The sequence below is a fragment of the Ranitomeya imitator genome, chromosome 2 (assembly GCF_032444005.1).
Source record: "Ranitomeya imitator isolate aRanImi1 chromosome 2, aRanImi1.pri, whole genome shotgun sequence".
Taxonomy (NCBI): Eukaryota; Metazoa; Chordata; class Amphibia; order Anura; family Dendrobatidae; genus Ranitomeya; species Ranitomeya imitator.
In genome coordinates this window covers 513,372,050-513,386,576 of record NC_091283.1, presented here as the reverse complement: position 1 = coordinate 513,386,576, position 14,527 = coordinate 513,372,050, and the positions used below count along the sequence as shown (strand labels likewise).

Genomic DNA, 14,527 nt, shown 5'->3' with positions numbered 1-14,527 from the left:
CGCTCTCCAGCGACCAACGATGTCGGTAACCAGGGTAAACATCGGGTAACTAAGCGCAGGGCCGCGCTTAGTAACCCGATGTTTACCCTGGTTACCATCCTAAAAGTAAATAAAACAAACACTAGATACTTACCTACCGCTGTCTGTCCTCCAGCGCTGCGCTCTGCTTCTCTGCTCTCCTCCTGTACTGTCTGTGAGCCGGAAAGCAGAGCGGTGACGTCACCGCTCTGCTTTCCGGCTCACAGCCAGTACAGGAGGAGAGCAGAGCACAGCGCTGGAGGACAGACAGCGGTAGGTAAGTATCTAGTGTTTTTTTTTTTTTACTTTTAGCATGGTAACCAGGGTAAACATCGGGTTACTAAGCGCGGCCCTGCGCTTAGTTACCCGATGTTTACCCTGGTTACCAGTGAAGACATCGCTGGATCGGTGTCACACACGCCGATCCAGCGATGTCCGCGGGAGATCCAGTGACGAAATAAAGTTCTGGACTTTGTTCAGCGACCAACGATTTCCCAGCAGGGGCCTGATCGTTGGTCGCTGTCACACAGAACGATTTCATTAACGATATCGTTGCTACGTCACAAATAGCAACGATATCGTTAACAATATCGTTATGTGTGAAGGTACCTTTAGGTGTTCTTGAATGTATACAATGGGGTATAAAATAGAAGATAGGAGGAGAGTAAGGCTATGTTTACACATTGTGTTTTTGCAACTTTTTTTAATGTAAATTATAGGCTCTTTCTTACAGTAGAAGCAAAAGCTATGAGATTTCAGAAATTTGCATGTACAACATTGCTTTTTTTCCTAACTGAATTGGTAAACTGATGCTTATTTGAAAACTGCGGCATGTCACTTCTTTCAGCTTTTTTTCACCATAGAAACAAATGGGAAAGTGCAAAAACACTTAAAAAAACAGCTATGTAGGGTTTTAGGCTGCTTTTTTATGAATGAAGATAACTTTCCTAAACATGTACTGTTACGTGACACATATAAACTGCACCAAAACACAGTAAAAAATACAAACAACAAAAAAGCAGTAAAACCTGCCTTTTGTAAGCAGGTTATTTACTACCAAGACAGCAGGTTTTGGCTGCAGAAAGAGAACACCACAATAAAGCAAATTGTGAACATAGCCTAAAGCTGGGCACGTACATTATATTAATGGACTCTTTAGGGTCAACTCTCCTAAGCCATCTATATGAACATGTAAGTCATAGGAAACTGATTAAAATTATGCATTGATATCTGAGATCCAATGTCATATTTCAGAGAAATACACATTTTCATGATATGAAAATAAGCTGTTAAGATCGATGGGCCAGTCCCAGATCTCCCTGAGATTCTACCTGCCAGCGGCTTATCACCAGGAGAAGAAGTGATAGGTGATCCAAAATCTGACATGACCAATCGACACATCTCTTGTCAATTAGTTGGCTGGCTTAAAATTGTTGGGGCAAAGGATAAAAGCAACACTGCTAGCCTTACAGCCAGTTATATATCTCGTATACAGGAGGATATACAACAAATCAGGTATTGTCATTTTGAGCAATCAAATAGAACATGACACACGTGAATAAAAAGCCAACACTAGAATCTATAACATATCACTTGCTTCTTGGCCTACTGTGGAGAGCCGGATTCCTTGGTCTCTTTCTTGTATCTCCCAGGATCCAGATTCTGGAGACCGTTTTGTGCAGGGTGTGATGCTATGTAGGAAGGCTCTGCGGAAGTTACGGGATGTCAAGTTGTACAACAGTGGGGTAAGACAAGCACTGAGGTAGTAGAAACTATTAGTAATGGGCTGTAAGGTGATATAAGAGCGGTAATAAGTCTCTGTCCATTGATCTTTATTCCTCAGTACCGTCATTAGTCTCCGTGATTGGAATGGTAGCCAACACACAGCCAGCACACCTACAATACAGCCTGAAATTAGAGAGAGTGTATTACAATAGATGTGTCCAGAAATATTCATTATATTTGGTACCTATATATGAAAACATACACATAAAAAAATAACAAAATGCAGCATAAAAATATAAAAATCTGGCTTTTTGAGACAATTTTTCACAAAAGAAACAAATGTCCACATCTATAGGATGGCAGCGTGGTCCTCTTTGTCATGGGAAGTGAGTAGTCTGTAGTTATAAGGATATATGGTAGCTTCATGCTGTGAGCACATACTGCACCTATTGGCTTTACCAGAAAGCAGAATAAGATGCAAAGAAAAAAATGAGTGGGTGACCTAGATTGTGAAAAAAAATGTGAGAATAGAGAATAAGGAGTATTTCAAATGTATCTGGTGGTGACGTATCTCACTGCTCATTAATCTTCCTTACTCATGGATAAAATTGTAATACCTAGGTAATTCGAAAAATATTACAGTACCATTACAGAGTTATGTAAAATTTAGGTCCTGTGGAAAGGTGGCTGACAACCTCTATGGCTATTTTGTGGGATGCAGTTATTGGTTGTCACAATAACTTAAAGGGGTATTATCATCTTATACATTTATGGCACATCCAAAAGATATGCCATAAATAGACAATAGATGTGAGTCCTATTAATGGGAACTGTATATATCTCATAAAGAGTAGGGAGGGGTTGACATTCTTATACAAAATAATGGGAATTCTGACCATCACTCCACTGGTGCGGCACAGGCTAAGAGCCCATTTATGTAGGTGCCAACTAGTACAGCCCGCAATTGCTATACAATTACGGCATTGTCTGTGGATATGCCATATATGTACCAGATAGGAATACTCATTTAAGCATACCTCCCAACTTTCAAAGAAGATTACAGTGAGATCGTAATACTCCACAAAATAACAGCTCAATAGAGTATCAAAAGTTTCACACCAGAACAAATTTACTGCCTACCACAAATTAGCTTTTTTAATAATAAATTATTTGCATAAATTATGTATAGGTCCAATAAAAAATCATATAAAGGGTAAGGTTACGGAAGGTTTAACTTATAGCAAAGAGTGAAACACACTGACATTTCCTAAGTAGCAGCATCCCGAGACCTCCACAAATCACTAAAATGAAGGTCAGAAGTCCTCAGCTAAGTGCCACGATCCAAGACTGACAATGAGCTCAATAGTAAGTCTTTGGTCCTCAGAACTGACTGCAAATTTGCTGATGAAATAGGTCTATTAATACATTTAGTGAGGGAAATAAAACTTTGCATAGAGAACACGAAACTTGATATTTCTCCTGTTCTCCCATGAGCCCTCATTATATAGCTGTGCCTGCCTAGGAAGGAAATTTTTAGTAAACTAGCACAAGAAAAAAGTGCAGCAGATGGCCATAGGAACCCACATTTTACTAGGTCAGAACTTACCTAGCAGTCTGGCATTTTGTCTGCGGACAGCAACATTTCCACCGCTGAACCTGCCCAATTGCTGTATAGATCCATTAGGTCCTCTAATTGCCAAACTGTTGTTCCTGTTCCCTTGTAGAGTTCTCCTGATGTCCCAGCAGGTTATGGCCACCACTAATAATACACCTAGGTATGTGAGGAAGGACGCCCAGACACTTGCCTTAAATAGCTCTACCCATGGGCTCAATGGGGTACACACTGATACTTGCTTTTCTTCAACTGCTTTAACATTGATGTTTTCCACTCCTATTGAAAAAAGTATAGGCAGACCAGCAATCAAAGAAACTATCCATAGAAAGCAAATGCGTAAGCGTACCCTCGATGACTGACGTATGTGAAGGCTTAAAGGTTGACGGGTTGCACGGTGCCTATCATAACTCAAAGACAATACATTAAATATAGCCGCATAGCAAAGCACTTCCCATAAGTAATAGAAGCCAGAGCATCCAACGGATCCCAGCGGCCAAGGAAAAGGACTCCAGATACTGCCATACAACTCAACTGGGATGCCTAATACTAGCTGCAAAATGTCACAGCACGCAAGGCTACATATGTGGTGACTAAGTGAGGCTTGAACACTTCGTCCATCACGGATGCTCCTCAGTACCCTTATGACCAAAGTGTTCCCCAAAATTCCAGCCAAAAGTAGGACGTAGGCCAAAGACACTAAGGATTTGGCACAAACCCCAAGCTTGATTGGGGCCTCAGGGGTGGCAGTTGGGGAAGACATTGATAAACCAAGGTCAGGTCTTTCAAAAGATAAATTAAATGCAGGCAGTTCTTTATAATGGGAGCGCATATAGGATTCCAAAAATGGTATGTCCCTTAGATCGTGATTGGGTTTGGTCTATACATATGTGAAAGTCAATATGTGCAGATCCTCGTATTCTCTTCACATTTCCTTGTACTAACCCTTTTCCAACTCCTTTCACTCTTTTCCAGGAATTTTACATATTTCATCCTTGGTGTGTGTAGAAAGCTGTAGAAAATGACAGATTATCTTTTCTATATGTTGTTCTTGTTCTCCAAGGTTCCTCTTGATTTGAGATTTTTCTTGAAGTCTTGATCTTGAAAGCTTCCTCGATGATCGTTGGGTTGAAGACGCTCTTTCTGAAATCTCCAGTATCTGTCAATAGTGTCTTATAATGAAGAATCAGATTTCATCAGAGCCTATAATATAGCTTGTTTCTTCAGTGTCCTCCTGTCCAATCTTTTCTGTTCAGTGCTGCTTGACGTTTCCTCTCGTTCAGCTGCTGCTCTTTAGTTTTCCTATATTTTTGCTTTTTGTTATTTACTTACTGTAATGTCAGATATGTCTTTCTTTTTTTTCCATTCTGGCACCCTACACCCCTCTATCTTATAACTTCAGAGAGGAAATGACAGGATGTTAGTTTTAGGAGTGTCAAATTATGAAGATGCTCGATAGGTCATGAATTTGAGAGAGCGGTCTGCTGGTGTTGCCGATGTTGCCCTTGGATTCAATGAAGTATTTGGTGAAAACTTCACTCCAACAATATGTGTTCTATAATCAAGAACTTGCTTATATGTGCAATGTTCTGCATAACAGAGGAAGAAATGGTAAGAGGTCAAAGATGAGAGTTGCGGCATCTCAACTGTACAGTTATTAAGTAGTCTACATTTGTGTTTTGAATTCTGTTATTCTGTTCTATAATAAAAAAAATCTCATATTTGTGAATATTTAGTGAATTAGAATCAAATGTTATGACATGCAGATATTTGTAAAGCGTTGTGGAACTAATAGTGCAATATAAGTGAGTAAAATAAATAAAGAATAAATGTTGATATCTGCATGTTACATCCACGTGATCACTCTCTCTGCTTGTGACATGAGGTGGTGCCACACTGTCATTAAAGGCAATGCTCAGTTCTGGGGACAGTGCTGCAGTTCGGCTTAATATTCTGGGGGACTTGACAGGGAATTTTGGGGGTTAATTCCTGAATATGGGTTTTGGGTTTCTAATTACACCCTTCTCTAAGCTTTGGATGGGGCCTCACACTATGTACGGTAATCCCCTAGCTCCCTACCTTGAGTACCAGTTATAAATTTACCTTACTCTGGTTCACTCCCATTTATGTTTTCCAGTCTTGATAGCTTGATTTCTGTTTCTAACTGTTTTGCTGCCTGATGACTCTGTTCTTATTCCTTACCTTCTAGTACTGAACTTGGCTTCCTGACCATCTTCTGCCAACCCACTCCACCAGCCAGCAGTCACTTTATGAACCCAACTGAACAGGGATAAAAATGGTGAAGGCCAGTGGTTAATGGAACGCCAGTCCATGGAGGTCCAATTAAAAGCTGCCAAGCTACCACGTGCATAGCTTTTTGACAATTCATTACTCCACCATTGTCACTATTGCATCAATTTTACATTAGGTACAGGTATTACATATAAAGAGAACAACCCATTGAGAAAATTAAAATTCCCACCTTTTCCTGTATTGCATATTTTTCCATAATGTGCAGAATCCTTTGCAAACGCTAAGTCTAATTCCACATATCTTGTTTACTGATAATGAGATGGCCATGTAGGGTAGAGCACTGATCAGGCTTAAAATGCCTATATGAAACAGGTATACGACCACCAGGAGCGGAACTATAATATGCAGGGGTTGCAATCACACCCAGGCCCTGCAGCCTAGGGGATCCCAAAAGTTTCCTATGACCCATATGAAATGACAATTACTATTAAAGGGAACCTGTCACCAGTTTTGTCATATATCAACTAAAACTACCACCTTATTCAGCACTTGTACTGCATACACATAAATGCTTATATAACCCACTGACTCCCCCAAAAAACTTCTCTCCCTTTCTGTATGGTAATCAAGTCGGTTGTGGCATGGTTTCAGGCATCTCCATCCTTCTCCCTGGCTTCTGCTCATTGTCCTCCTTCTTTAATTGACGTGGATGACACCTTGCATCATCCAAATTGCCGGGCGAAATCTGCCAGGCGTGATTTCTGTGCGCAGGCACAAGATTTCGCCCAGCAATATGGATGGCGAGGCGTCGTCCATGTCGATTAAAGAAGGAGGACAACGAGCAGCAGCTGGATGGAGGGATGGAGATGCCCGAAACCATGCCTATCGGACTGACCATATTACAGTACAGAGCAGGAAAACTTAAAAAGGTTTTTGGGGTGGTATACAAGGGGAGTCAGGTTTATATAAGCATTTATGGAATGAAGCACAGGCGCTGAATAAGGTGATAGTTTAAGTTGTTATATGAGAAAACTGGTGACAGTTTCCCTTTAAAGACTTATGGTAGTTTCGGGCCTTCAAGCTTCAAGTTACCAAGTTATACCACTGAATGCCATCATAAATTACCTTATCCTTCTACCTATATGGACAAAAGGATTGGGATGTGTACACATTACATCTACAGAGCTTTTATGATATCCCTTTCTAAATCCATAAGTACTAATATGAAGTTGCTCCCCCGTCCCCGCTCCTTGCAGCTATAAGAGCTTGCATTCTCCTAAGAAGGCTTTCTACAAGATTTTAGAGTGCATGTGTGGGAATTCTTTCCCATTCATCAAGACGAGTTCAAACACTGATGTTGGAAAATAGGGCCTAGGTGACAATCTCAGTTCTAGTTCTATGGGGTGGATGAGGATATGCACACAGACAAATCTCCATGCTACATTCTTGTGAACAACACTCCAAATACCTCCTGAAACAACCAACACCTCCAACTCCAGAACTAGGCAATATGCAAACTAACACTGTCAATCCCCAATTGCCAGAGGGGAGTATGCATAGCACAGGGGAGAGGCCAACACTGAATGTCTCAGACCATCAAAGCAGGGAAGCTCCAGGAGCTCTCAACTGAACAGATTTACCCCTGCACTTGTAGCAGAAACCGGCTCTGTTTAATATGATGGTAAAGTGCTTCAAATCAGTACATGAGTATGTGAAATCAGACACTGCTGTCTTATGGCTCCAATCTGTCACAGTAAACCCATGACAGTACCTCCCCTTCTAAGAGGGACCTCTGGAATCTCAGAGCCGGGTCTATCAGGGTGTGCCTTGTGAAAAGACTGGATCAATGTGACCACATGGACGTCAGACGCTGGTAACCACATTCTCCAGGACCGTAACCTTTCCAGTATGCCAGACACTGAAGAGACTAACGAACCAAGCGAGAATCAATAATCTTAGCTATCTGAAATTCCAAATTCCCATCAACAATGACTGGGCATGGAGGTGGTGGTGATGGTTCAGAGAACACAACATATTTTAATCAGAACCTGTTGCCACACAGATGTAATAGATATGAAAATTGTTTCTCTTCAGGTATTCCTATTAAAAGAGTAGAACTGAGGATGAAACCCGTATGCTCCGAAGAACGGAGATTACCAGTAGACTCATGAAAATGGTTATTCACCATAAATTCTGCTAGAGGTAAGAAAGTTACCCAATCCTCCTAATTTTAGAAACAAAACACCTACGATAAGTCTCAACATTCTGGTTAACATGTTCAGTTTGCCCATTAGACTGTGTACGTAAAGCTTAAAAAAAAACAACAGATGGATCCCCAAATGAGCACAAAATGCTTTCCAAAATTTGGAAACAAATTGCACCTCCCCAGTCAGAAACAATATCGGTAGGAATCCTATGTAATTTTATGATCTCTATGATAAAAATTTGCGCCAAGGTTTTGGCATTTGGTAAAGCAGGTTGTACAATGAAATGAGACATTTTGCTGAATCTGTGCACCACCACCAAAATAACTATATTACATGTAGATATGGGCATATCAGTGATGAAATCTGCCTATAAATGAGTCCAATGTCTACTGGGAATCGCCAATGGTTGGAGAGACCTAGACGGATGAGTATGAGGGGTATTAGAACGCGCACAAACACTGCAGGCGGCTACACACTCCCAAACATCCTGGTGTACCCCAGATCACCAAAAACACAGAGTAAGGAGATCTGTGGTCGCTTTACTACAAGGATATCTAGCCAAGACCGAATCACGATTTTCACTTAGAACTTTAAGACAGAGATACACTGGTACGAACAGTTTATCTGATGGACAGGCAGCAGGGGCATCCCTCTGAGCCTCTGCGACCTCTTTCTCAAGTTCAGAACATATTGATGCAATAACTACCTCTTTCTGCAGTATAGGAACCGGTTCACAATTATCTTCACCCCCAGGAAAACAACGAGATAAAACATCTGCCTTAATGTTCTTATTTCCCGGTCTACGTGTCACAAAAAAAGTTGAATCTGGTGAAGAACAATGAGCATCTTGCCTGTCTAGCTGTCAGACGCTAAGCAGATTCGTACTATAAAAGATGTTTATGATCAGTGATTATCGTGACCAGATGAACTGCCCCCTCTAGAAAATGTTGCCACCTTCAAAAGCCTGCTTAATTGCCAAGAGTTCCCTATTAACAATGTAATAGTTTTACTTGGCAGATGACAACACAAAATGCACATGGACACCATTTACCAGCAGATGTACCCTGCAACAATACAGCCCCACCCCTACCTCAGACGCGTCTACTTCTACAATAAATGGCTGACTGACATCAACCTGTATAAGAATTGTCACAGATGCAAAACATTTTTTCAAGGCATGAAATGCCTCCCTGGCCAAATTGGACCATTTAGAAAATTCCGTCCTTTTCCTGATCATATCCATCAGAGGTTTGGCCACTACCAAAAAGTTTTTGATGAACTTACGGTAGTAGTTGGTGAAACTCAAAAACTTTTGTAACACCTTTAAGTCTTCAGGAGGATCCCAATCCAATATCGCCCAGACTTTTTGCCGGATCCACACGAAAAATGGTGGATGATAAGTAATAACCCAGAAAAGGGATCTCTTGAACTGAGAACATACATTTCTCTGATTTGACAAATAATTTATTGTCTCTGAGTATCTGTGAGGCCATGTGCACACGTTCAGGTTTTTTCGCGTTTTTTTCGCGCTAAAAATGCTATAAAAACTCATTAAAAACGCATACATTATGCATTCTATCATTTAGAATGCATTCTGCATGTTTTGTGCACATGGATGCGTTTTTTTCCGCGAAAAAATCGCATCGCGGTAAAAAAATGAGCATGTTCATTATTTTTGCGGATTTTCTGCGTTTTTCCCGCAATTCTATGCATTTGGGAAAAAAAGCACAAAAAACACACCAAAAACGCATCAAAAACGTGTGAAAATAGCGGTAAAATCATGGTAAAAACGCATGCGGATTTCTGGCAGAAATGTCCGGTTTTTGCCAGGAAAATTTCTGCAAGAAATCCTGACGTGTGCACATACCCTAAAAAGACTTGCTTGATGTACCTGGTGTGACTCAAGGTCAGACAAACAAATAAAATGTAATCAGAACAAATCTACCTTTCCAAGTGTTGAAAGAGGGCTGGAGCATTAAGGTACCGTCACACTTAAGGTACCTTCACACATAACGATATTGTTAACGATATCGTTGCTATTTGTGACGTAGCAACGATATCGTTAATGAAATCGTTATGTGTGACAGCGACCAACGATCAGGCCCCTGCTGGGAGATCGTTGGTCGCTGGGGAAAGTCCAGAACTTTATTTCGTCGCTGGACTCCCTGGAGACATCGCTGGATCGGCGTGTGTGACACCGATCCAGCGATGTCTTCACTGGTAACCAGGGTAAACATCGGGTAACTAAGCGCAGGGCCGCGCTTAGTAACCCGATGTTTACCCTGGTTACCATGCTAAAAGTAAAAAAAAACAAACAGTACATACTTACCTACAGCCGTCTGTCCTCCAGCGCTGTGCTCTGCACTCCTCCTGTGCTGGCTGTGAGCCGGAAAGCAGAGCGGTGACGTCACCGCTCTGCTTTCCGGCTCCCAGACAGTACAGGAGGAGAGCAGAGAAGCAGAGCGCAGCGCTGGAGGACAGACAGCGGTAGGTAAGTATGTACTGTTTGTTTTTTTTTTACTTTTAGCATGGTAACCAGGGTAAACATCGGGTTACTAAGCGCGGCCCTGCGCTTAGTTACCCGATGTTTACCCTGGTTACCGGCATCGTTGGTCGCTGGAGAGCGGTCTGTGTGACAGCTCTCCAGCGACCAAACAGCGACGCTGCAGCGATTCGGATCGTTGTCGGTATCGCTGCAGCGTCGCTAAATGTGAAGGGGCCTTTAGCGACGCTGCAGCGATACCGACAACGATCCGGATCGCTGCAGCGTCGCTGTTTGGTCGCTGGAGACCTGTCACACAGACCGCTCTCCAGCGACCAACGATGCCGGTAACCAGGGTAAACATCGGGTAACTAAGCGCAGGGCCGCGCTTAGTAACCCGATGTTTACCCTGGTTACCATCCTAAAAGTAAAAAAACAAACACTACATACTTACCTACCGCTGTCTGTCCTCCAGCGCTGTGCTCTGCACTCCTCCTGTACTGGCTGTGAGCGTCGGTCAGCCGGAAAGCAGAGCGGTGACGTCACCGCTCTGCTTTCCGGCCGCTGTGCTCACAGCCAGTACAGGAGGAGTGCAGAGAAGCAGAGCGCCGGGGACAGACAGCGGTAGGTAAGTATGTAGTGTTTTTTTTTTTTTACTTTTACGCTGGTAACCAGGGTAAACATTGGGTTACTAAGCGCGGCCCTGCGCTTAGTTACCCGATGTTTACCCTGGTTACCAGTGAAGACATCGCTGAATCGGTGTCACACACGCCGATTCAGCGATGTCTGCGGGGAGTCCAGCGACCAAATAAAGTTCTGGACTTTCTTCCCCGACCAGCGACAGCACAGCAGGGGCCTGATCGCTGCTGCCTGTCACACTGGACGATATCGCTAGCGAGGACGCTGCAATGTCACGGATCACTAGCGATATCGTCTAGTGTGACGGTACCTTTAGTCAACCCAACTGGCATCACAAGGTTTTCATAGTGTCCCTCAGGTGTATTGAAGGCTGTCTTCCACTCATCGCCCTCATTAATTGGAATGAGATTATACGCCCCTGAGATCCAGTTTTGAAAACCCCTTTGCTCCTACAATCTGATTAAAGAGGTGCGGGATGAGAGGGAGAGGATATGGATCCCAGACTGTGATCTAATTAAGCTTGTGAAAATCTAGGCAAGCTTGTAACCTCCCTTCTTTTTTCTTGACAAAGAAAAACCCTGCTGTCACGGGAGATGAAGAAGATCTGATATGGCCCTTTGCCAGCCTTTCCGCGATATAGTCCTGCCTCTATGAACCAGAGATATTATATAGCCTGCTCTTAGTCAGTTGGCCCCAGGTATAAAATTAACGGCAGAATCATAAGGACATTGGGGAGGAAGTTCTTGACACTCCTGTTCTGAAAACGCATTCCCGAAGTTAGGCAGATATTCAGGCAGAGATTGGGTACTCACCCTGGCTAGTTGGGTGCTCAAGCAGTGTCCTTGGCAATACTCACTCCACTTTACCACCTCCCGAGTCAGCCAGTCTATCACAGAATTATGCAGCGTAAGCCAATGTAGTCCAAGAACCACAAGAGAGGGCAAGCCTTTTAACATATAACAGTCAATGAATTCTGAGCATATGGCTCCTACCTTTAATTCTCGAATGACCTGGGTAATATACCTCTGGTTCAAGGGTGCAGCGTCAATGGCGATTATGGTTATTGGTCTAGACAGTTTATGGAAGTTGAGACCCTGTGTACCGGGATGAACCTAGCATCGATCAAATTAAACCCCGCTCCACTGTCGAGAAAAGCTGAAATAACCACCTTATTTTTGCCCAGATGGATTTCAGCCGGTAAAAAAAATTGGGACACACCTATAAGGAAATATGTACACCCATGTTGTTAACCTCTCTGCAACCCGGGCTCCTCATTGTTCCAGCAGGTGTTTACGGTGTAACATAGCAAGCCCGAAAAAAGACATTTGTCCATCCAATTCAGCCTATATTCCATCAGAATAAATCCCCAGATCTACTTCCTTTTAAAGAACCTAATAATTGTAAGGCCTCTTTCACACTTCTGTCTTTCAGGTTCCGTCACAATCTGTCGATTTTTGAGAATGCAGGATCCTGCAAAAAAATTTGCAGGATCCTGCATTTTCTCATAGACTTGTATTAGCTGACGGATTGTGACGGATGGCCATCCATTTCATCCGTCGTGCACTGGATCCTGCGTAAAAAAAACGGTCCGTCGGGCAGACAAAACGTTCAGAGTCGCTGACTGTGAAAAGCAGGAATCCAGCGACGGGTCCCGTCTTTTCAAACTGAGCATGCGTGGAAGAATTTCCCGTCAGGGAAATTCTCGCTCACTCTCTTTCTCTTTTTACTATTGATGCTGTCTATGCAGCATCAATGGTAACAAGATATAATGTTAAAAATAATAAAAAAAATAAAAATAGCAATATTCTCACCTACCGATGTCCCGAGCAGCGTCACCGATGCTCCCAGCAGCTAGCGTTCCTAGTAATACATTGCGAAATCTCGCGAGAAGTCTCGCGAGACCGCGACTTCTCGCGAGATTTTGCATTGTATTACTAGGAGCGCTAGCTGCCATGAGTATCGCTGTGCGGGACGCCGGTAGGTGAGAATACTGCGATTTCTAATTTTTTTTAACCTGGTTTGTGTTGTGTATGCATTTTCGCAGCGGAAAACCGCTGCGAAGACGCATACTCAACAGGTGCACATAGCCTCGACATAGCATCTGCACAGGATCCGTCATTTCAACGTCTTGACGGATCCTGTGCAGATTTGGAAGACGGAAGTGTGAAAGAAGCCTAAGATACAATATTGTTACGCTCCAGGAAGACATCCAGGCCTCTCTTGAACCCCTCAACTGAGTTCGCCATCACCACCTCCTCAGGCAAGGAATTCCAGATTCTCACTGCCCTTAACAGTAAAGAATCCTCTTCTATGTTGGTAGAAAAACCTTCTCTCCTCCAGACGCAGAGAATGCCCCCTTGTGACCGTCACATTCCTTGGTATAAAGAGATCCTCGGAGAGATATTTGTATTGTCCCCTTATATACTTATGTATTAGATCACCCCTCAGTCGTCTTTTTTCTAGACTGAATAATCTTAATTTTGCTAATCTCTTTGGGTATTGTAGTTCCCCCATCACCTTTATTAATTTTGTTGCCCTCCTTTGTCATTTGTGGCAAGCACCCCCAAATGACACTTTCCAATACAGAACACCCCCTTATGCTGAACTACAGTTGGACCAAAGCAACGAGTCACCCCACCCAACTGCATGGGTTCCTCAGTTGACTCAGACCTATTTTCCCTTGACCCTGGGCCCCCCACAAATTGGAGTGTCTCTCTGTCTCTGGCAAAGATGGCAGTCCACATGGATAGCCAGAGACATGGCCACCTCAAGGGAAACCAGAGTCTCATACAGAGCAAAGGCATCCTTTTCCCTTAGAGATAGCCCTTACCTGGCTACAGAGCACAAGGTCATTCCACTTAGTATCTGTGGACCACCTCTGAAACTCCTCCGCTGGCTGGTATCCCTGCTGAAGCTGACGTAACATAGATTTGGCCAGGAAGACACAATCAGAAATGTTGTATATATGACCCGGTGCCTGAAAAAATTCCTCAACCATCCAAAGCGACTGTGTGTCTGCCGTGAGAGAAAATGCCCAGGCTTGGGGGTCACCCTACAAGAGAGAAATCGAAAAATTACGATCCCCATCCTTTGCTCATCAGTTCCCGTGGAGTGAGAATATAATTTAAAGTAAAGTTTACAGACCTCCCTGAAAACAACAAACTTGTCTCGTTCCCCAGAGAACCTGTCAGGGAAAGTGATCTTGTGCTCCACCAGGGGTTGCCTGGGAGTCGCAGTCCTTAAACCAAACGTGTTTGGGTGTGGCAAAACAAACGTGTACAGGTTGGCCACCTTCAGGCTGAGTTGATGCAGTTGCCCTGTCAGAGCAGTAACTGGATCCATGATGGATAAAAAAATGGTTTTGGCAAGTGTTAATGTCACGGCACTGTTGCTGGATATCCCGGGCTCCTTCCCTAAACCTAAAACTAGGGGCGATGCAGCTATCCCTGCTCCCCGGATTACTTCTGATGGTGTAGACGTCGGGTCCATGTCCCTTCACACACCCAGGGAAGTGGGGAGTTGTAGGGTATAGGAATACACTAACCAATCTAACAAGGAAATACTGTTGTGAATTCCGCTCTTGGGCTCCCT

General features: G+C 43.2%; 1 protein-coding gene across 1 annotated transcript; it reads right to left on the bottom strand.

The window, feature by feature from the left end:
* Positions 1 to 1,597: 1,597 nt before the first annotated feature.
* LOC138667884 (G-protein coupled receptor 39-like) lies at positions 1,598 to 14,278 on the bottom strand. The gene is made up of 4 exons (XM_069755966.1): positions 14,081 to 14,278; positions 13,767 to 13,988; positions 3,350 to 4,235; positions 1,598 to 1,926 (listed from the first exon to the last, which is right to left on the bottom strand). Exons 1-4 carry the CDS (start codon positions 14,276 to 14,278, stop codon positions 1,598 to 1,600), a joined length of 1,635 nt encoding a protein of 544 aa, XP_069612067.1.
* Between the last annotated feature and the right edge of the window lie 249 nt (positions 14,279 to 14,527).